We start from the raw sequence: 22,152 nt of genomic DNA, 5'->3' as shown, positions 1-22,152 counted from the left end.
ATTCAACAAAGAGGCAGGGCTAGACTCATGCCAACTCAGTAATGTCATATTTCTTATTTCTTGCTGGTCAGAAGCTCTGATTAGCATTTATAGATGTCTCTAGCTAATAAAAAAAAGGGGGGGAGGGATAAATTTCTTAATCAGTATAGTTTATTTGGTAATTGTCCCTTGGTGGGGGAAAAAACTCTCATCTGACATTGTGTTTCTAGTTCAGGCTTAATTGGTCGAGATTAGTAGTTCTCCAAGTGTGGTAGCCAGGCCAGCAACCTCAGCATCCAGGGAACTTACTGGAAATGAAAAACCTCGAGTCCTACTGACTCAGCAGTTCTGAGGGTGAGGCCCAGCAGTCTGTGTCTTAATAAGCTCTCCAGGTAATGGTGAAGTTAGGGACCACTACTCCAGATTCTTCCTGATTATTACTCTGTTCGCTGTGTCTCTCTCTTCAACAAGGAGCCATTGATCATAGAATGTCATTATAGGAGGGAAGCTTTGGAAACCGCTGGAATACAAGTCCTCTGTCAGATATGTGATCTGCAAATATTTTCTCCCACTCTGTGGCTTGTTTCTCGTTCTCTTAGTAGGGTCTGTCAAAGACCAGATTTTTCAGTGTTTGTGAAGTCCCCTGTATCAGTTGTTCTTTTGTGAATCTTGCTTTAGCTGTTGAATCTAAGCAGTTGTCACTTAAACCAAGGTCACAAAAGTTTCCTCCTGTATTTTCTTCCAGAAGTTTAATGGTTTTAGGGTTATCATCTACCCTTAGTTAATATTTTATACAGCATGAGGTGTGGAACAAAGTTTATTTTTTGGTATACAAATATGCAATTGTTCCAGCACTATTTGTTGGAAAGATTGTCCTTTCCTGACTTTGTACCTGTGATGAAAGTTGTTCATCCATAGATTTCATTTCTTGCATCTATATGTCTGTCTTGATAACTGTAGATGTATAATGAGTCTTGAAATCGGGTACTGTTAAATCTCCAACTTTGTTCTTTTTCAAAGTTGTTTTGGCTAGCCAAGGCCCTTTGCATTTCCATATGAATTATAGAATCTGTTAAATTCTAAAACTCTAAATTTTGATTGAGATCATGTTGAATCTGTAGCTCAACTTGAGAGAACTGACATCTTAACAATATTGAGCTCCCTGCCCTGAGCCTGTTAGTGTTCTCCCTGTGTTTAAGTTTTCTCTAATTCTCTCACTGGTTGTTCTGCAGTTCCGAGTGCATAGGCCTTTTACATATTTTGTCAGCTTTATACCTACATCTGTGTTATACATGATACTTTTTTTATATTTCAGTTTTGAGTTTTTTGTATAGAATACTATAGAATTTTGTATATTAATCTTATAACCTACAACCTTGCTAAACTCACATATTCTAGCTTTTTTGTAGGTTCCATTGGATTTTCTGCATAGATGTTCATGTCTGAGTAAAGAGAGTTTTACTTCTTTCCAGTTTGGGTGGCTTATTTCTTTTGCTGAGTTTTTAACAGGAGTGGATGTTAGATTTTGTCAAATGCTTTTTCTGTGTCTACTGAGATAATCATATGATTTTCCCTTTTTTTAGTTTGTTAATATGTCAGATCAACATTGCATCCCCATGATAAACTGTACTTGGTCGTGATGAATTGTACTTGTATATGTTCTTGGCTTTGACTTGCTAAAATTTTGTTTAGAATTTTTGTGTCTATGTTCTTGAGAGATACTGGTCTGTAGTTTTCTTGTAATGTTGAATAATGGTGGCTTTATTGAATGACTGAGGAAGCATGCTCCCTTCGATTTTTCTGGAAGAGTCTAAACAAAATTGGTATTATTTCTTTCTTAAATGCTTAGTAGAATTTACCCAAGAGGGCATCTGGGCCTGAGGGGGTTTTTTTTAGGAAAACTTTAAACTACAAATTCAATTTCTTTAATGGATACAAGGCTGTTCAGGTAATCTCTTCATTTTTTTTTTCAGTGAGCTTTGGTAGTTTGTATCTCAAAATTTTGTTTAGTTCATCAAAGTTATCAAATTTATCGGCATAAAGTTGTTCATGATATTCTCTCTTTTTTTAAGTCCTCACCCGAGGAAATGTTTATTGATTTTAGAGAAAAGAGTGGGGGAGGGGTGAGAGAGAGAGAAAGAGAGAAACATCAATCAGTTGCCTCCTGTTCACACCCCAACCGAGGTTTGAACCCACAACCTAGGTATGTGCCCTGACCAGGGATCGAACCTGCAGCCTTTTTAGTACAGGACAACACTCCAACTAACTAAGCCACCCAGCCAGGGCCATAATATTCTCTTATTTTTTTATTATCTGTAAATCTGTAGTGATGCGACTGTTCTCATTCCTCATATTGGTAATTAGTGTCTTTTCTTTTTTCCTTATGCTGCTGGCTAGAGGTTTACCAATATCACTGATTTTCTCAAAGAATCAGCTTTTGAGTCCATTGATTTTTCCCATTTGGCTCCACTGATTTCCACTCTCATCTTTAGTATTTTCTTTTTTCTCTGCCTACTTTGGATTTAATTTTCTCTCTTTTCCTAATTTCTTAAAGTAGAAACTGATGTCATTGATTTGAACATTTGTTTTTTCCTAGGTATTCATTTGATGCAATAAATCTTCCCTAATGGCTCATTTAGCTGTATCACACAAAATATAATAAGTTATGTTTTTATTTTCATTCAGTTCAAAATGCTTTCTAATTTTCCCTTTGATTTCATCTTTGACCCACTGGTTACTTAAAAATGTATTATTTCGTTCTCAAGTATTTAGTAAATTTCCAGAGATCTTTCTGTCATTCATTTCTATTTTTATTTCATTGTATCAAATAACATACAGGATATTATTTGAATTCTTTAAACTCATTGAGGCTTGTCCTATGGCCCAGGATATGGTCTGTGTTGGGCAACATTCCACGTGCCGTGAAAAGAACATGTTTTCTGCTTTATTGGATGAAGTCTTTGATCACTGTCAATTAGATCAAGTTGGTCAATAGTGTTGTCAGAGTCTTCTATTTCTTTATTGATTTTCTGTCTAGTTGTGCCGTCTATTATTGAGAGTGAGAGGTGTTGAATTTCAGAGTATTATTGTGGATTTGCCTATTTTTTCCTATCAGTTTTTGCTGCCGGGACTTGGGCACCTGTTATGAAGTGCATAAATGTGTGAGGCCAATGCCTCCTCTTGATGAACTGACCCCTTTTTTATTGCAAAATGACATTCTCTGACTCTGGTTTTCCCTCCCTGCACTGTGGCCTGGACACTCTCTCCAGGCTGTAAATCGGGCACTAACAGGTGCCCTCACCTGCTTTATCTCACGTCGCAGGGGTCACCACTCTTTGTTGCCGGATGTTCAGTGTCTTGAATACCATTGTTTTATGTATTTTTGTCTGTTTTTTTTTTTTGGTTGTTTCAGCTGAGAAGGTAAATCTGGTCCTTGTTACTCTACCTTGACCAGAACCAGACCAAATTATCAGTTAAAAAAATGCAACTTTGTGTATATACTAAAAGCCACTGAATTTTGAAGTGAAAGTGTTTTTGAAGGATGACTATTGTCCTCTCTGAATGATACCCTGATTTTACAAAGCGCCGTCCTTCCTGGGCCTGCCTGCAGCCCTGGGCCTTGGAACAGTTCCATCAGGTACCTGATGGCTCCAAACACATTTCCCCCTCAGGGACTTTGTGTTCGTGTTCTTTCCTCCTAGAACATTCTTGCTACAGAAGGACATTATTGCTTTACTCATGCCTCCGCTTAAATGTCACTTTATCTGAGAGGCCTCCCCTGAGCAAGCCTTCGACAGCTGTACCCACCCTACCCCTCACTCCTGTGCCCCTGCCTGGCTTTTTCCTGGTTCTCCCTTTTACTGTTGAGCATATATTTGTTTAATGTGTTTATTTGTTTGCTTCAATTTTTGTCATTCCCCACTAAAATATACACTTATGAGAGCAGGGGCTTTATTTTATTTACTTCTATATCCTCAGCATGTAGAATACTGCTCGGCTCCTGGTAGATGTGGAATGATTGAGTGAATGAATGAGTGAATCCTGAACAATACGTGTGCAGGCACGGGTTTGATGTGCTAGCTATATTATTTCTAACACATGTTAAAGTAAATACATATAACTATTCAAATTAAAGCTGTATGGCTCTGGCTGGTTAGCTCAGTTGGTTAAAGTGTCATCCCAATAGGCCAAGCTTACAGGTTCGATCCCTGGTCAGGACACATACAAGAAGCAACCAATGAATGCATAAATATGTGGAACAGCAAACTGATATTTCTCTGTCTCTCTCTCAAATCAAGTTAAAATTAAAAAAAATAAATTTATAAACTTTCTAAAATCATCTCATACACCACCTATTCGAATATGTATGAGGTCTGTCCAGAAGAAGTGCATCCATTGTTAATGTAATGAGAATGATTTGCATGACATCAGTGTAACCTAGGAGCCGAGGAGAGTGGACTGGAATGCCCATGCGTGAATAGTGATGACATCACTGTACTAGTCAGTGGGGGTGGTAGATGCTGTTGAGGGAGCATGTGTACTGTGTGGCTGTCACATTCAAAAGGACTGAGCAAGTAGAGCAATGAATCTGCATCAAATTTTGTATTAAGTTTGAACACTCCTCCATGGAAACTATTGGATGGTCCAGAAGGCTGCAGCTATGTGCACCTGGTGATTGGCAGCTTCGGCACAACAGTGTGCCTTCTCGTGCATAACGTCTCATACAGAGTTTTTTGGCAAAACATCAAATCACTCAGGTGACTCAGCCCCCATACAGCCCAGATTTGGTGCCCGTAAACTTGTGGCTTTTCCCAAAACTAAAATCACTTTTGAGAGGGAAGGGATTTCAGACCACTGACGAGATTCAGGAAAATACAACTGGGCAGCTGATGGTGATTGGGAGAACTGTGTCAGGTCCCAAGGCACCTATTTTAAAGGGGACTGAGGTGTTATTATCCTTTGTACAGTGTTTCTTGTATCTTTTATCTTCTTCAATAAATGTCTCTATTTTTCATATTGCATGGCTGGATACCTTCTGGACAGATGTTGCACTTTGGGACATACTGAATTAAAGGAATGTAAACAGGTTTCTTTACTATAGGACTTAACCTTCAGTAGATGAACATACATTACAAGCCTGCTGGTGGGATATATCGTCTTTAGGGTTTCCTAAAGAGACTATTTTCTGCCCATCATTCTAGGCTATTTCCACCGAAAACATTCTGGAAAACATTGCATGATGGATGTAAGAGAGTAACACCACGCCAGGTATTTAGTTAGAGCTCAATAAATATTATTTCTCTCTGCACCTGCAAAAACTTTTCACATTTTTTAAAAAGTAACTTGTATTCTATTTACTTCCGAGGGGAAACAAAACTTCTCCTCGAGGGGGGTTTTGAGCAAGGTTTTGTGATAACGACGACAGCAGTAGCAGCGGGAGAGGGCAGCACGGCCGGGCACCGCTGTGTAACGTGGGTTTGGAAAGCCTGTGTTCTGAAGCCCCTGGGCTCCCCTTAGGTGCCACCCCTCTAATCCTCCGCCAGGGTCAGGCCTGACTTAGGGCATCGCCCACCCAGGCCTGCCTCAGGAGCAAAGGTGTGATTCCCACTCTCAGGTTAGCACACCTCTCCAGTCTACTAGGTCTTCTACTAAGAAAAGGAAGGCTTAAAACATTGCAGCTAAGTATTTATTAGTCCAATGTTTAAAAAGATGCGTCATATTTGGGGAACTTTAATCAAAGGCTGGTTGGTTAGTCTCAAGTATAACTCTGACCCCTCTGGGGTGATTTGCAGCCCTGGGGTGAACAGGACTTTCCATGGGCATCCAGAACCCTAAGGCCTTGCTTCCCTGGAGTTCACACCATGGGAGGGAGGGGGTGGCTAAGCCTGGGGCACCTACCAAGTGTTCTGAACTCTGGGGTTCTCTTCTTCCAAAATTAGAAAGAGCAAAAGCATAGCAGCATGATACTGCTAATGATAGCGACAACAATGACAATGATGGAGGGGAGGATGATAATTACGATGACAATAAAGATATTTATTGGGCAATTACTGTGTAGAAGGCCCAAGCTAAGCACTTTCCATATGCTCTCTGTCAATCCGTACAAACACAACTGCGGTAGCTTCTAATGTTATCTCCATTTGGATGGAGAAGCCCAGAGGTTCAGAGGGCCAGCAGTGGTTTGAACTCCCCCTGGTCTCCTGTACACTCAGTCTCGCACCTCGCACAGCTGATTCCTGTGCTTCCAGGAATGAGAGCTGAAATAGGGGGAGGGGGGCAGGGGGTGTGGCCTCCATTATCAGGACCAACCTACACATTCACCTGCCCTTCTTCCTCCTGGTCCAAGGTCCTTTAGAGGGTCAGGGGCTCCTGTCCTGACAGGAATCTCAGGAATTCTGAGGTTCCTGAGATTCCGTGAATCTCAGAGATTCCTGAGTTTGATAGGAAGCCTTCTCTGTGAGAATTATAAACCTGTTTCTTACTTTCTCTCAAGGGGCCTCATGGCCCTAGTCCTCCCAGAATACCACAGACAGGAGACAGCTGACTCTGGGGCCAGCAGCCAGCCTCTCCAGTGCCTGTGAGACCCCCAGGCTTTGGAGCAAGTCCACTCCGAGTTCTTTCCCACAAGTGTTTGGGACCTTTGTCTCACCTCTTTCTATTGAGGGCCCAGCTCTGGGAACATCTTCTCACCGTCAGGTGTCCACCTTCACTGTGGGGTGACATCAGCTCCCCCACTTACCGGCTCTCTGGCCCTCTCTCCTGGGCTCTGACTTCGGACCCCGCTTCACCCTGGCTTTCAACTGTGTGGATCACTGTACCCCAGTTCTCAGGCTTCGTGAATCAGAAAGACCGGAGGCTGAGCAGAGTCCTGGAGGGGTGTGTGTGTGTGTGTGTGTCTAGACAGAAAAATGTACACAACGTAAAATCTACCATCTTAGTCATTTTCAAGTATGGGTTTCTGTGGCATTAAGGACATTCTCATTGTTCTGCAACCCCACCACCAGCCACGTCCATAACTTTTCACTTTCCCCAGCTGAAACTCCGTGCCCATTAAACACGAATCCCCATCCCCCTCCCTGCAGCCCCTGGCAACCACCCCTGAACTCTCCGTCTCTGTGAATCTGGCCATCCTAGGGACCTCATATAAGCAGAATCAAAGAGTATCTGTCCTTTGTGACTGGCTTACTTCATGTAGCACAGTGTCATTAAGGTCCATCCATATTTTCATATGTGCCAGAATTTTCTTCTGTTTTAAGACTGAATAATATCCCGTGGTATGTATGCACCACCTTTTGTGTATCCCTGTATCCAGCAATGGACACGTGGGCTGGTTCCATCTTTTGGCTGTTGGGAATAATGCTAAACGTGGGTGTGCAAATACCTGCCCCCGTGCCTGCTTTCAGTTGTCTGTTTTGGAGCCTCGCGTGCCCCTTTTGTCGGTCGGGCTGGGGCAGGGAGGCACGGAGCTCTGTGGTGTCAGCCCCCTCACTTTACACTGAGGAAACTGTGGTGCACGTGGAGAAGGGCTTGCCTAGGGCCAGCCCTAGCCAGAGACAGAGCCGGGCTCTGGGGGCTCTTAACTCTGCCAAGCACAACCCCTGTCCTGTCCTGCTACCTCCTAAGCCAGCCCAAGTCTCGGGCTTACAGGGTAGGGTGATGATGAAATCTTCTGCCCACTTATAATAAGAACAAGTGTTTCTGGGCCCTCACACTCGTTTTCCACCTCCCGCCCCATCCTGTGCCCAGCCAGCCTCTGGGACCTTTCATCTTTCTTTCAATCTACAGAAAACAGCAGTGGTTCCCGAGTCTCCAGACACCCATCCTACCCAGGGGCTCTTGGGCCCAGCTCTATGGCCACTCGGTGCCCTATATCTACCACAGGGGCTCAGTCTTTGCAAAGAGCCAAAGTCCTGGCTCTTCTCCTGCACCCTCAGAAGCTGGGACGTTTCCACCCTGGCTTCTGCCCAAACCTCAGACACAAGTGCTGTTGTCTTCCCGGAGGGGCCTGGACCTGGCTTTTCCCCGAACACTAGAATCCACATTCTTTTCTAGGGAGAGCAAAGGGAAGACATTGGAAGGGCAGTGGGAGGAAAAGGATCATTCGGTGAAAGTTTTCTGAGCCAGGGTTTTGCACGGTGGGCTTCCATGCTTGGCAGCCCTCAGGTCAGCTACACAGTGGGCACTTCTCTATGGCTCCAACTCGGGGTGGGGTGTATCCTCCCCTTTTCCTCCTCACAGTGATATGGAAGGAATTTTCCTCTTTTCTACTGGCCTGAGATTATGAAGTCCAGCCCTGCAGGCCCCTGCCTGACCTTTATCCTGGTTCCATCAGCCATCACTGCTTGAACGCTTCTAGGAATGTGAGCTCACTGATCTGCAAGGCGCCGGGGGCAGTGCTGGCCGGTAGAAAGTCCTTCCTTCCTCACCTTGTGGCCAGAGCTGCCTCCCAGGCTGTCTTTCACCATTGCTCCTTCTGCCCTCCCAGCAGTGTTAGCAGTTACCAGTGACCAGACTTTCCTTGAAGGCCAGACCGAGGGCTAAGGGCTTTGCAAATACTGTTTTATTTCATCCTTGGAACAGTGCTGCTGAATTGGAGTGTACCACTTTGCAGGCGAGCATGGCTGCTCTTCAGCCACATGCACCACTCCTACTGTACCGGTTGGTAAAATGGCGAAATACTTCTGTATCATGGGAAAATTGCTGCCATTGCTGCTGCCCTGTGTCCCCAAGGGTCCCAAGGCCTGTCCAGCAGCCCTCTGATTGGTCAAGCCTCTGCAGGTGAGGGCATAAGACCCAGAGTGGGGAAGTAACATGTCCAAGGTCACACAGCTGATTGGAGCCCCATTGCCTCTGACCCCAAAGCCAAGGATCTTAATCTTCCTCTGTGCTCACCATAGCCCCACTAGGCTGCCTGGGAGCTGAGAGACCCACCATTAGCCAGTGACCCAGAGTCAGCTAAACAAGGCTGAGTGATGAAAGTGGAATGCAACATATGCCCTGTCCCTTCAAAGTCCCAGCACAGCCTGGAGTCATTCCAAGCTTGTCAGCACCCCACACCCCAGGTGGTTTTCCTCTTACACTGCTGACAGTCAGGCCCTGTACTCCTGTAGTTCATTTTGCGCTTTGCCCTAACTCAAGAATAACACATGACCAGTTTGAGCTGAATGCACCAGCCCAGCAGGTTTGAGATCTTACCTGTCTGCCCTTATGTTGGATGACGCCACCAGCTCTGGGCCCCAGTGCTGGCTCCCCAGTTAAAGACAGGATGGTGTCAAGAGCTCAGCAAGGCTCAGACCCAGACAGCATGGTTCAAATTGTGCCTCGTCTGCTCATTAGCAGTATGAACCTGATCTGGTCTGGTCACTAACATTGCCCTGCCTCAGCCTCTGCACCTGTAAGATACTGGTTTCCTAGAGTGGTCATGTGGGGGAACGGGATTATAGGTCAACACTTCGCCTCCCTGTCCCTCTCTATGTCCTGCCCCCCTCAGGCTGCCATCTGTCCCTGCATGTTCCTGAGCTCCTGGTTGCACGGCCGAGTCCTCCTGCTGCCCTTTCCCCTCTTTCTTCTCTTCCCTCCCTGAGAGTGACATGGGGGGATGATGTCCCAGGCTCCTCTAAGAATCCCCCAAAGCCATGGTCCATCTCCCTGAAAGAACATGCACCCATACATGCAATTTGTCCGCCAGTTCAGGTTTTGTGGGCCTCATGAAAACATGTCCCAAGTGCCCCCAGTCCCCAGCTGGGTCCCAGGGTCGGGTGGTCAGCACTTCTCTCTTGATATTGTCTGAAGTCAAGTACTGGCATATTTCAGCCACTGCCAGAGGGAATCTTCCCCTTGCACCAGTGAGCCAGCCACACCAGCCACTGGATTTTAGCTTCCACCCTCGGAGACTCCCAAGTGGCTCGGCTATGCCCTGCCAGCACTTTGCAGAAGAAAGCAGCTCTTTTTCTGGGAATAGCACTTCCACCCAGCACCCAGCCTACTCCATCCACGCCCTTACCCAGAAAGGGGCGTGCAAGTTACAGTGTTAAAGAGTGTTCATCACTCTTGATGCTCAACTAGGAGGCATTACTTCACTGAAGTCTGTTCCCAGGAAGGGCACACAGGCTTCCCCACCAGACTCCCTGTAAAATGGACACAACCAACCCTCTGCCTCCCATGGGGCGCCTGTGGATCAGAGACATAGACCACAACAGGCATGGTCCTTGGAGGCATATTGCCTCTAGAAATGATCATCTCTACTCTCCGTCACCCTGAAGAGTCTGTTACAGAAGTTAAAACGTCAGCGCTGGCCTGGGCTGTTTGAGCACAACAGCCCCTGTGGTGTAGCACGCCCAGGATCTGTGCAGTCGTCCTGCAGTTCCTTTTTGAGCTCTCATTTGGTGCTAAAGCTTTTGGGGTCCCCCCCTTTGGGGCTCCACCCCACAGTAGGGAGCAGAGCCAGACCTGAAGGCACAGACTTCGGAGATCTGATGGCACACACAGTAAGGAAGCTTCAGGGACGGAGGTCAGAGGCCTGGCCCTGAGGAGGGGGGCGGACTGTGGCCAGCTCCAGGGCATTGGAGCCATGACTGCCCTGGGCAGGCTTGGGCAAATGCTCAGAATCAGGACAAAGGGGGCTGCACCCACACCCTCTGGTTGGAGAAGAAAGGCTGAACCAGCTGGGGCAACTGGGCCTTGGGTACCCGGAAGCGCCCCCCTTCCCAGCATATGACCTTAAACAGATCCCTTTAACTCCCTGAGCCTCAGTTTCCTCACCTGAACTAGGGGCCAATAATACCTTCTTTCCAAGGCCCTGAGGAGGACTGAGAGGGGTGTGTGTCTAAGGTCCCTGGCACTGTGCTTGCTGCCAGTAGGAACATGGTAGATGGACCTACTTTTAGCCAAAGAGCTCAGACTATACCCTGGGCTGCAGGCCAAGGTCAGATACCCCAGACCCCATGCCAGGGTTTGCCTCCCTATTATAGAAGCCCTGGAGAAGCAGGGCAGTGGAGGAGGAAAGGGAGGGAGAGAGAGAAGTGGGGGAGGGGAGGAGGACTCAGCAGAGACTCAGGCTGGTGACCTCTCCTTGCTGGCCACCCTGCCTGGGGCCCCATGCATCACACCAAGCATGTGGAGCTCGGCTTCTGAAATCCTCGAGATCCAAGAGCAGCCCAAGGGTTTCTACTTAAATCTCCCTCAGCAACACTGCTGCCCCATCAACCTTCAGGTGGGAGGACTGGGGCAGGCCAGCAGAGGAGCACAGGGCTGACCTCTGTCTCCAGAATCTCTGTTACTCACTTCTCCCTCCTTCCCCAGCCTGGCTGCCTGTCACACATACACACACACACTCTCTCTGTCACTTGTGCACACACACACTCGCACTAGCAGAACACCTCTTCTCCCACGGTGACTAATGCTTTCTGTCTCGGAAGTCCTCCCACCTTCGTGACAGCAGGCAGGGGGAATACAGGCGGAATCATTTCCTAAGAGCATCGCTGCCCACTATCCTCAGCCTCCTCCAGGAAGCCTTGGAGGCAGAACTGCTGACGAGGGGCCTGTGGCCAGGCATTTCCAGGTGCACGTGCGGGGAGGGAACAAGGAATGGACCTCACCCCAGACTAGGCCCAGCGTAGCCCCCATGTCCTCCTCCCTGGTTGAACCTGCCCTCTTGGGGCCCAAGGTTTGGGATTTCGAGGTGCCCTCAACTCTTCTCTCTCCCCGAGGCCCCCCCACCACTTCCTGTGTTCTGTGTCCTTGTTGTGCCCCATTCGCTCTTTTCACTTCATCTCAAACACACCTGCCTGCCTCCAGGGTCTCCCTGCCTCCAGAACCGTCCCTCTTTGGCTGCCAAACTCTGATTATATTCCTTCCCTTCTCTGAACCTCTGATAGCTTTCTAGGGCCCACAAAGTTCAAACATATTCATTTAGCACCGAAGTTCTTTAGGTATACCAGATGTCCCTGTCTCCTCTTTCGATTTCCTGTTCCCCCTCCCAAACCTTGTTACCCCAGCACCCAGCCTCCTTGTTGGTCTCTTTCCCAGCCTCCAGGCCCTCGCTCATGCTCTTTCTCTGCCCAGAAGACCTTCCCCAGGCCCCATCTTTTCATGTCAAATTCTGTTCTTCCTTCCAGGGCAGGATTAAATGTCTCCTCTTTGCTAAACCTTCCGTTATCCTTCCAAGCTGAAGAAACCGCCCCTCCACCCTTCCCTAGATCTCCCATATATGTACCAATTTCTGCTTCATTTTATTATTTTTCTTCAGTCCAGCTGCCCTCTAGGTATCTTGATAGCCAGATGCATCTTAGTCTTTCACCAGTCAAAGTACCACGCAAAGCAGTTGGTACAGACTAGGTGCTTAGAGAATGATTGGTGTCCCGGCTAGTGTGGCTCAGTGGACTAAGTGTTGGCCTGAAAACTGAAAGGTCACCGTTTGGATTCCCAGTCAAGGCACATGCCTGGGTTTGCAGTCCAGGTTCCGAGTTGGGGGCTTGCTAGAGGCAATGAGTTGATGTTTCTCTTGCACTTCAATGTCTCTCTCTCTCCCTCTCTTCTCCCTCTCTAAAACTAAATAAATAAATGGGACTTCATGAAAATTAAAGACTTCTGTGTTTCAAAGCTCACCATAAAGTAAAGATACAACCCACAGAATGGAAGGAAAAAAACTGCAAGCCATGTATCTGATAAGAAAAGACTTGCATGTGGTATACCTAAAGAACTCCTTCAACTCAATAATAAAGACACAAAAACCTAATTTAAAGATGGGCAAAAGATATGAATAAGTATTTCTCCAGAAAATATGTACAAGCAGCCAACATGCATGAAGAGACGCTCAGCATCATTGGCCGTTGGAGATGCAAAACCACTGTGAGACACCAGTTCGCGCCCGTGGGGATGATTGTAATAAGAAACAGATAACAAGTGCTAATGAGGAAGTGGAGAAATTAGAATGCTCATAAATTGTAAATCGGTGCTGCCACTTTGGAAAATACTTTGTCAGTTCCTCAAAAGATTAAATATAGTTACCATATGACCAGCAAATCAACTCCCAGGCAGCTATCCAAAAGAAATGAATGCCCACACAAAAACTTGTACACAAATATTCAAAAACCAGCCTGGCCTGTCTGAAGGAAACAGTGGAAACAGCTCAAACTCAACTGACGAATTGATAAGTAAATGCCGCGTATCCATGCGGTGGGATGTTACTCAATAATAGAGGAATAAAGGACTGATACATGCAATATGAACGGACCTTGAAAACATGAGGTGAAGTGAAAGAAGCCACTCCCAAAGACCACATATTGTATGATCTCATTTATATAATGTCCAGAACAGGCAATTCTGGAGAAAAGAAAGCATATGAGTAGCTGCCCAAGTTTAAGGGAGGCAGGGAGGGAAGATGGTGTCAGTAGGAAGTGGAGAATGTGTGCCTGTGGACCTAAGGTTTCTCTCCAGGTGACGAATGTGTTCTAAAACCAGTTGCGGTGAAGGCCACACAACATTGTCAATGAAGCACCACTGCAGTGTTGTACGCTGCCGTGGGAGACTGACATAGGGACTGTACCTCAGTGCCACTGCTGTTTAAAAAGGAGCTGTGGGGTGAATGTTGATATTGGCATGTGCATGTAAAGAGGTGACATTTAAGTTCCAAACCCTTAAACAAGCATGCTTAAAATGAAAATAAATAAACAAAATCTTTAAAAAAAGAAAAGAATTGGACAATGGATGACCGAATATGCCTCCCCGGGTCCCCATGTGGGTGGCTTGCATTCCCTGCAGTGGGCGGGTCTGGCAGTCGCCACAGACCCACATGCCCTCTCTGTCCAGTTCGTCAGGGTTACACTGGGCGCTGACTGTGAGTCAGAAAGTTTCTGTGTTTTCCATGCTCTGGAACCATCTGCAGATTACAAGATTAGCTTTGTGCCATTCATGGGGTAGATTTTACTTCATCAATTTCATCAATAATCATTGGCCTATTCAACTTTTATATATTTTTGAGCCAATTGTGCTTCTTTATATTTTCTTAAATTATCTATTTCATCAAGAATCAAAAATTTATTGCCATAAAACTGCATATAGTTTTCTCTCATAATTAAACATATATATATATACTAATAATCATTGGCCTTTCATAATTCCAAATGTTTATCTTTTTTTTCTTTGATGAGACTTGGTAGTGTTTTTTTTTATTGGTCCTTTCAAGGAACTTTTTATTTGTAGATATCAATACCTTTCCTTTCTCCCATTTTCCTAATTTCTACTTTTAGTGATGATTTCTTATTTCTTTGGTTGTATTTATGTTTCCTGTTCTAGACTCTTGATTTAAATGCTTACTTAATTTTCAGTCTTTCTTGTTTTCAAAAATTCATTTGAAGCTGTATTTTTCCTCTGAGTATCACTGTGGCCTCACATCAGAGGTTTGGTTACTGTTGATTGGTGGACATTTCTAACTGGCTTTTCCCTTTAACTGGGGGGTTCTAGAGACGTATAGCTTTCAAAATGTTCAAGTGGGTAGATTCCTTTATGCTCATGTTTCTGTTAATTTCTGATCTTATTGCATTATAGGCAAAAGATAGCTTATATGATTTCTGCTTTCTGGAATTTGTTGACATTTTTTATTTATAGCCTAACATATGGCCAATTTTGTGATGATTTCATGTGTATTTAAAAATGCTTATTTCCTGTTTGAGCGTGAAGTTCTCTGTGTCTTGTCCAATTGTCTTTCTATCTCAAAGGGAAGTCCATTCAATTCTCCCACAATGATTATGGAATTTGTCAATTCCTGTTTTTAAGAATCTTATATATAAAAATAAGTATGTGTATATATAAATAAGTATGTATATACACACATATACATATACTTATTTATATTTTAGGCAACATTCTTAGATGCTTAGATCTGTGATTTTGGCACTTCATGATTTTCCCATTATAAATACCCTGGTTTTTCCTGTTTATTGCTTTGGCTCTGAAGTCTGTTTGTGGATGCATGTGGCTGGCATATTCTTTCATTTTTTTATCTTTCTGTGACATTTAATTTTATATATGTATATCTTTGTAGTAGTAGACAAATGGATTTTATATTCATTATCTGCTTTTCGAGGTATAATTGACATATAACATATTAGTTTCAGGCATACCATGTAATGAGTCAATATTTGTATATATTGCAAAATGATCACCACAGTGAATCTAATTGACAGCTGTCATTATACACACTAAGAAAAAAGTTTTCTTGTGATGAGAACTTATACGATCTACTCTTTTAGCAACTTTGGAAGGTACAATACAGTATTTTTTTTACTATAGTCACCATGCTATAAATTCTAGCCATGGTTTATAGATTTTATAACTAGAAATTTGTGTCTTTAAACCACCTTCATCCATTTTGCTCACCCCCCTTCCCCCACCTCTCCTCCCTGCCTCTGTTGACCACTGATTTGTTCCGAGTACCTGTGAGCTCCTGACCTCAGTCTTGGAGATGATTTTGAATCTGACACCAAAAGCAAAGGCAACAAAAGCCAAAATAAACACACGGGACTACATCAAACTAAAAAGCTTCTGCACAGCAATGGAAACCAACAACAAAATGAGACAGCAATGGGAGAAAGTATTTGCAAATGTATAAAGGACTCGTACAACTCAGTAGCAAAAAAAGAAAAAGAAAAGAGTCCAGTTATAAAATGGGCAGAGGAATCTGAATAGACATTTTCTCAAAGAAGACACACAGGCCAACAGGTACATGAGAAGGTGCTCAACATCACTGATTATCAGGGAATTAAAATGAAAACCACAAGGAGATATCACCTACCTGTTAGAATAAAGACAAGACATAAGAAATGTTGGCAAGGGTGTGGAGAAAGGGGGAAACTCTATACACTGTTGGTGGGGATGTAAACCGGTGTAGCCACTATAGAGAGCAGTAGAGAGGTTCCTTAAGAAATTAAAAATAGAAATACCATATCCAGAAATTCCACCTCTAGGTATGTACCCGAAGAAAATGAAAACACTAATTCAAAAGATACATGCCACCTTCATTGCAGCATTATGTGTGAGGCAAGGTATGGACACAGCCTAAGTGTTTATTCCATGTATATACGTAATAGAATATTATTCAGCCATAGAAACAATGAAATCTTGTCATTGGCAACCACATAGTTGTATCTTGAGGGCATGTGCTAAGTGAAATAAATCAGATAAAGACAAAAATCATATGATCTAACTTATATGTGTAACCTAAAAAAAAAATAATAATAAAAAAAGCCTCCAGAAAACCCTGAGCTCAGATACAAAATATTTACTTTCATAGGTGAACTTAGCCCATTTCCATTTATAGTAACTAGTTATAGTTAGATTTATTTCTGCCATCTTATTTCACAGCTATTGTTTCGATTTTCATATGTTTGGTTAGTTTATTAAGGCCTTTTGTTGGATTGGTCCCAGTTACTTTGTTCTGTCTCCCTTTCTAAGTATTTGGAAGTTCTGAATTTTACTTCTGTCCCAGTGGTTATTCTATACATGCACACACACATGTATAGACATACACACACACATATACATACACAAGTGTGTGTGTGGATACTTGCATTGTTCTGTCATCATTGGGATGTAATCCCAAATGAAGCAAGAACTTAGTAGTGATTTACTTTTTCTCAGCCCCCATCTTTGCTTATGGATCATCATAGATTTTATTTCTAAACTCATTCATTTTCTTCAAATTTTGTAACAATATTTAAACTTAATGCTTGCATTTTGTGTTTGCTTATTATTATTTACAGTAATCATCTTTCTTTTTTGTAGATTCATTTTTCACTTTGCTGGAGTATATCCTCCAAGAATTCTTTTAGAAAGCATGTATAATATAATTTTTAAGAACTCTGATGTCTGAAATGACTATTTTTTCTTTCCAGAGGGTCCATTTTGATTTTCAGCTCCCTACCAAGACTTTTTTTATTCTGAATAATTGTATTTTTAATATCCCAAGTCTCTAGATTTTGTTTTAGATAATATACACACTCAAAATCTATGAGTACATTAATTACAATATTACCTTAATATCTTCTGCTGTTCAATACAGGTCTTCCCACCCCTCCTTCAGCCAAATCCATGCCATTTCCTCTGGTTTTTTTTTTAATGGCAGTTCTGAGTGGGGTTTATTTAGGAAAAAAGGCTTCACTCCTTCCAGGTAAACATGTGGTCTTCCTGTCCCTCCCTGGGAAGTATTGAGGAAACTGCCTCAGTCTCCCCTACTGGTCCTCAGCCGTTGATACTGTTTTCTGAGCCCCTTCATTTTATATCCAGATCAAATAATTCCAGGGTGTCAGAACTCGAAGGACTTGAAGTTCAGGAGCCCGACCCCTTGTTTATTATGGGAGGAGAACAAGCCTGTGTCAAGAACTGAGCCTCTCACACTCTGTTTTCACCCAGTCTTCCCCATCACAGCATCTGACGTCACTATTTAGCTGGCTCAGGCCCAAATAGCCCTTGTCCTCAGTGATGCTCTCTCTCACCCGCTACACCCCCACAGTCCCTCTGGAAAGCCCTGGCTCTGTCTTAGAAAATGACCTGAATCGGGTCACTTCTCACAGCATCCCCCCCCCCCATATCACCCCCTGGTGCCTGGATTATGTACTAACCACCTCCTAACTCATGTCTCTGCGTTCACTCCTCGTCTGCGCTTGCCCAGGATCCAGGAGAGGCTTCTCAAATGTCCTTCATTCAGATCATGTGACTCTCCAGCCCAGACTCTCCAGGGGCCCCTCTCTTGCTTGGAATGATGTAGGCCTTACCCTGGTGCAGCAGGCCCCCAAACCTGCCCCCCAGCTCCCCAGGCCATCAGGCCTGCCCTGGCACACGCCTCCTCCCTGCGTCCCCTCTGCCTGGAACGCTGTGCCCTGAGGCCACATGGCCCTCTGCCTGCCACCATTTAGTCACTGCTCACATATCACCTCCTGTGAGATACCCTGCCTCCCTATCCAAAATGACACCCACTTCTGCCAGTTACCTCCAACCGGCCGCAGGGCTCTTTATCGTGTGTGGTCATCTCCACTGGACATTGTATTATTTATTCACGTATCTGTCTCCCTACTAGATCATAAGTACTTGTTATCTGGGACCAGCTGCTCCACTGCCTCTGGGGAGAGAGAAAGTTCCGTCTGGTCAGAGAGTAGAGTGAGCTGGGAGCAAGGCTTTTGCTTCCCTCACCCTATATCGATAGTGTCTACAACATTGCCCAGCACGTAGTAGGCTCTCAAATATTTCTTAAAGGAATGAATACATGGATGATCAAAATTGGATAGACTTCGCATTCATTTATTCAGTCAGCTCTTGTTTGGGTGCTGTTTGTGCCAGGCTCCCCCGGAGCAGATGGGTGACTTGCACAACCAGGTCCCTGCCACTGGATGCTGAGGGTCAAGTGGGGGCGCCCATTAAACAGGTAGCAAGAACAGTGCCAAGAAGGGTCTGTACAGAGGTGCGGAGAGTCACGGGGGCTCAGACAGCAAAATGCTGTGGGTCAGAGTCAGCTGCCAAGGCAAGGGGAGTGGGGAGAAGGAGGGTTCAGGGGAAGGAGTCCAGGCCCAGACATGCGGAGAGGGCCCCAGGCAGATAGAACAAGCTCCCAGCAGACACTCTTGCAGGGCATCTTTGTGCTAGGCGTGGCTCTGAGGGCCTTAGTTCATTAACTCAGAGCAGCCCTGACAATCCCCATGTTAGGAAACAGAGCAGTGGCGTGGAGGTCTGCAGGGTGGCTGGTGACAGCCCTGACTGGCCCCCTCCCACCCAGTGCTGGACACGGCTGGGCAGGAGGAGTTCAGCGCCATGCGGGAGCAGTACATGCGCACAGGGGATGGCTTCCTCATCGTCTACTCCGTCACGGACAAGGCCAGCTTTGAGCACGTGGACCGCTTCCACCAGCTCATCCTGCGTGTCAAGGACAGGTGAGCACAGCTGGGCCCAGCTCCCCGGCTCCGGGCTCAGAGCAGGCTCTGTCTGTCTGTCTGTCTCTGTCTCTCTCTCATGTTTCAGGTGAAAGCTGAGGTGTGGAGGGGCAGGCTGAATTCAGACCTTGGTCCCTCCGACTCCTACACTAGTTCTTTCTACAGGTTCAAACAGCTTCCAGGCGTCAGCCCCTCCCATCCCTCCTAAATGATCCCACCAATGAATTAAGGGCTTATAAGAAACATCTCTGTTTTTCAGCTCCAATTTAACCACTTTTTTTACTACAAAGAAAAAATGAAGGTTTTTTCCCTCCAATATACATTGTAGTTGGTCAAATCACATTTGAATGTAAGCCCCTAATTAAAGGCTATTTTTTTTCTTAGCATTATATGGAATAGTTAAATAATTTGGAGTCTGTTTTAAGCCTGACTGTTTTTGTCAGTTAACGGTGCCTTAAAAAAGCAATGTAAAGAAAGTAAAAAGGGCAAACTTTGAGGAAATCTCAGTAAACTTAAAAAATTCAGTTAACACTTACTTCAAAGGCAAAGTGTTAATAACTTTACAAGGTAAAGGGACACACAGTTCTCTCTCTCTCTACACACACACACACACACACACTCTCACACTCACACAAAACTCTAGAAGAGAAATGTGGGTTCAGCCCCTGACTGTAGGAATCTCAAAAGAGAAAATAGAAATGACTGAGATGTACATAACTATCTATCCTTCTAGCTAACCAAAGAAGTGCAAGGGAAAATAATAAAGTACATTTTTACGTGTCCAATTATAATTTTCCTAATAAAAATAGTTAGTGCTGATGCAGCTGCTGCCAGACTGGCATTTTATTCACTTTGGACAGCAGTTCGGCCACATATGCCAGGGGGAACCTTCAGGGTAGACATGTCCCTTGATCCCGCCCTTCCTTTCCTGAGAGCTATCCTGATTGCAGCTGCGTGCGTGACGCTGAGTGCCAGCCGTGTGACGCACCCTGGCCCTGGTGCTCTTCACGAGTCATTGCCGCAGCCCTGCATGGCTGGTGCGTCAGGGTGACGGAGAGATGGAACAGAGCAGGTCTGGGAACCCAGCCCCTGGCTAGCAGCCCTTTGGTGCCCTCGCTGACAGTTCTGAGCCAGGGGTTCCCTTGGGCGGGGGGCCCTGACTCGTCTTGCAATAGTCCTAAGCCTTTAAACCAAGACCACCAGCTGCCTTCAGGCCTCTTTCCCTCCCCGGAAAGTCAAAGAAAGGACTCAGTCAGCCCCAGGCCACCGAGGAGGCTGCTGCTCTGTGCTGTGTGATGCCTGAGATATGGCTGTGCCGCCTCACAGGGTGGGGGCAGCGAAAATTCTCGAGTTGTTGATCCTTTGTTTTCCAGGGAGTCGTTCCCCATGATCCTTGTGGCCAACAAGGTCGATTTGATGCATTTGAGGAAAATCACCAGGGAGCAAGGAAAGGAAATGGCAACCAAACACAATGTAAGTTTCGTGTGTGTGTGTGTGTGTGTGTGTGTGTGTGTGTGTTGGGGGGTGCCAGGGGGTGTACAGAAGTCAACACCCCATCACTCCTGCAGTCCTGTCTGTGTGAATGGAACTCGAGCCTCGTGCGTGGTGGGCTGGGTTCTACGGAAAGGCTTAGCGGACACATGTGACGTGGGGTATTTTGTGAAATGAAACAACAGCCCAGAGAGAAAGCACCCTCGTGTCAGTCATTACAGGCTGTAACGTGTGGAGCGGGTGCCTACACAGTGGACTGCGAACTGTAGCGTACAAGCCCCCTCCTGGCCCCCGACGCAGCAGACTGGTCTCTGGGCTGTGCGGAGGGTTGGCTCTGTCCCGTCTCTGAGCCAGCTGCCTGATTATGCTCAGAATTCTTGGATCTGCTGCCATCCACTAAGCCGGCTCTGTGCCAGGCGTCGTGCTGGGGGGGCACTCCTCACAGCCACACGCTGAGGTAGATGCAATGATTTCCACTTTACAAGTACTCAACCTAAGGTTTTTCCCAGGCCATGCAGTGTCGGCAGACACATTGGTTCTGTTTTTAGTTCACTGTGATGCCTCTTTGCCATCTGGATGGTGCTGGTGGGGTCACTGGACTTCCCACCTCTGTGCACATTGGCACAGCCCGGCCCTGGGCCTCACTGGTCAGTTATGTGGAAGTCTGCCGTGACTACCAGGAAGGCCGCCGGCTGGCCCCTGCTCTCTGCCCAGTGGGCCCGGCTCTGTGAGTAGAGGAAGGGGCTCCCTGAGAGGTTGTCCCACTTGTCTCTGCCTTCTACTTCTTCACACGTTCATCCAATACTCCAGGCCCTGGGAAACACAACTTTCCTTCTAGTGGCAGGAATAGACAATAAACAAAGCAGTTAGCCTGTGTCAGAGGTGACATGCACTGTGAGAAAAGAGTAAATCAGGGGAGAGGGTTGGGGTTGTGGGGTGGAGGGGGTGCTTCCCCCAACAGGGTGGCCAGGGAAGGCCTTGCAGGGAAGACTGTGTGTCAGCGAGGAAATAGCCCTGTGGGTATCTGGGGAAAGAATGTTCCAGCAGAGGTAATACTCAGTGCAGAGGCCCTGAGGCAGGCGTGTGGGGAGCAGCAAAGGGGCCTGCGTAGCTGGAGCAGGAATGGGAGGGGTGAGTAGCAGGCATGCAGTCAGGGAGGTGGTTTAAGGCTTATGGACTCGGGGTGAGGGGACCCCTTTGGAGAGTCTTGGTGAAGAGCGATGCGGCCTGAGACATGGCTGAAGAGCTTCACTCTGGTGGCCGCGTGGAGAGTGGTCTGTGGGGACACGGGTGGGAGCAGGAGCACCAGTTAGGGGCTGCCATAACCGGGGTGCAGGCTAATGTGGGCCCACGTGGAGCTCGTGAAGGTGGTGAGAAATGGTTGCCTTCTGGATGCAATTCTAAGAGAGCCAACAGAACCTGTTCACAGATTGGCTGGGGGGAGAGAGGAGGGAAGGAATCGAGGATGACTCCGAGATGTGGGGCATGAGTCACTTTCGGAAAATGGAAGTTGCAGTAACAGGGCTGGGGGAGACAAGGAGCTGGGCTTTAGATCTCGTTAGTGTGAGTAGCCAGGCAGCCATCCAGCGGAGATGCCGAGACAGCAGTCAGGTATACCGGCCTGGAGGTAAACCCGGGCAGTCAGCAGCATGGGGGTAAGTCAGCACCCGAGGGAGTGGCTGCACATAGTGGGGGGGCCCGGAACCAAGGCTGGGACACTGGGTGTTGCGACGTGGGGGACTGAGGGGGAAGCAGCAGGAGG

The 22,152-nt window shown here is 46.1% G+C and overlaps 1 protein-coding gene across 3 annotated transcripts in view; it reads left to right on the top strand.

Annotated features, from left to right (window-relative positions):
• The window catches only part of MRAS (muscle RAS oncogene homolog), a 57,397-nt gene that overhangs the window by 27,987 nt on the left and 7,258 nt on the right, over nt 1-22,152 (top strand). For all 3 annotated transcript variants that reach the window (XM_037061199.1, XM_037061198.1, XM_037061200.1), the window contains exons 3-4: nt 18,746-18,899; nt 20,273-20,372. In XM_037061199.1, coding sequence (XP_036917094.1) covers nt 18,746-18,899; nt 20,273-20,372 — 254 coding nt within the window. The remainder of the gene's footprint in view (nt 1-18,745; nt 18,900-20,272; nt 20,373-22,152) is intronic.

This window comes from Sturnira hondurensis, unplaced genomic scaffold (assembly GCF_014824575.4).
Source record: "Sturnira hondurensis isolate 20B ecotype Veracruz unplaced genomic scaffold, ASM1482457v3 Scaffold0013299, whole genome shotgun sequence".
In the NCBI taxonomy this organism is placed as follows: Eukaryota; Metazoa; Chordata; class Mammalia; order Chiroptera; family Phyllostomidae; genus Sturnira; species Sturnira hondurensis.
Note: the sequence above shows the minus strand (reverse complement) of the source record. Positions and strands in the feature narration are given on the sequence as shown.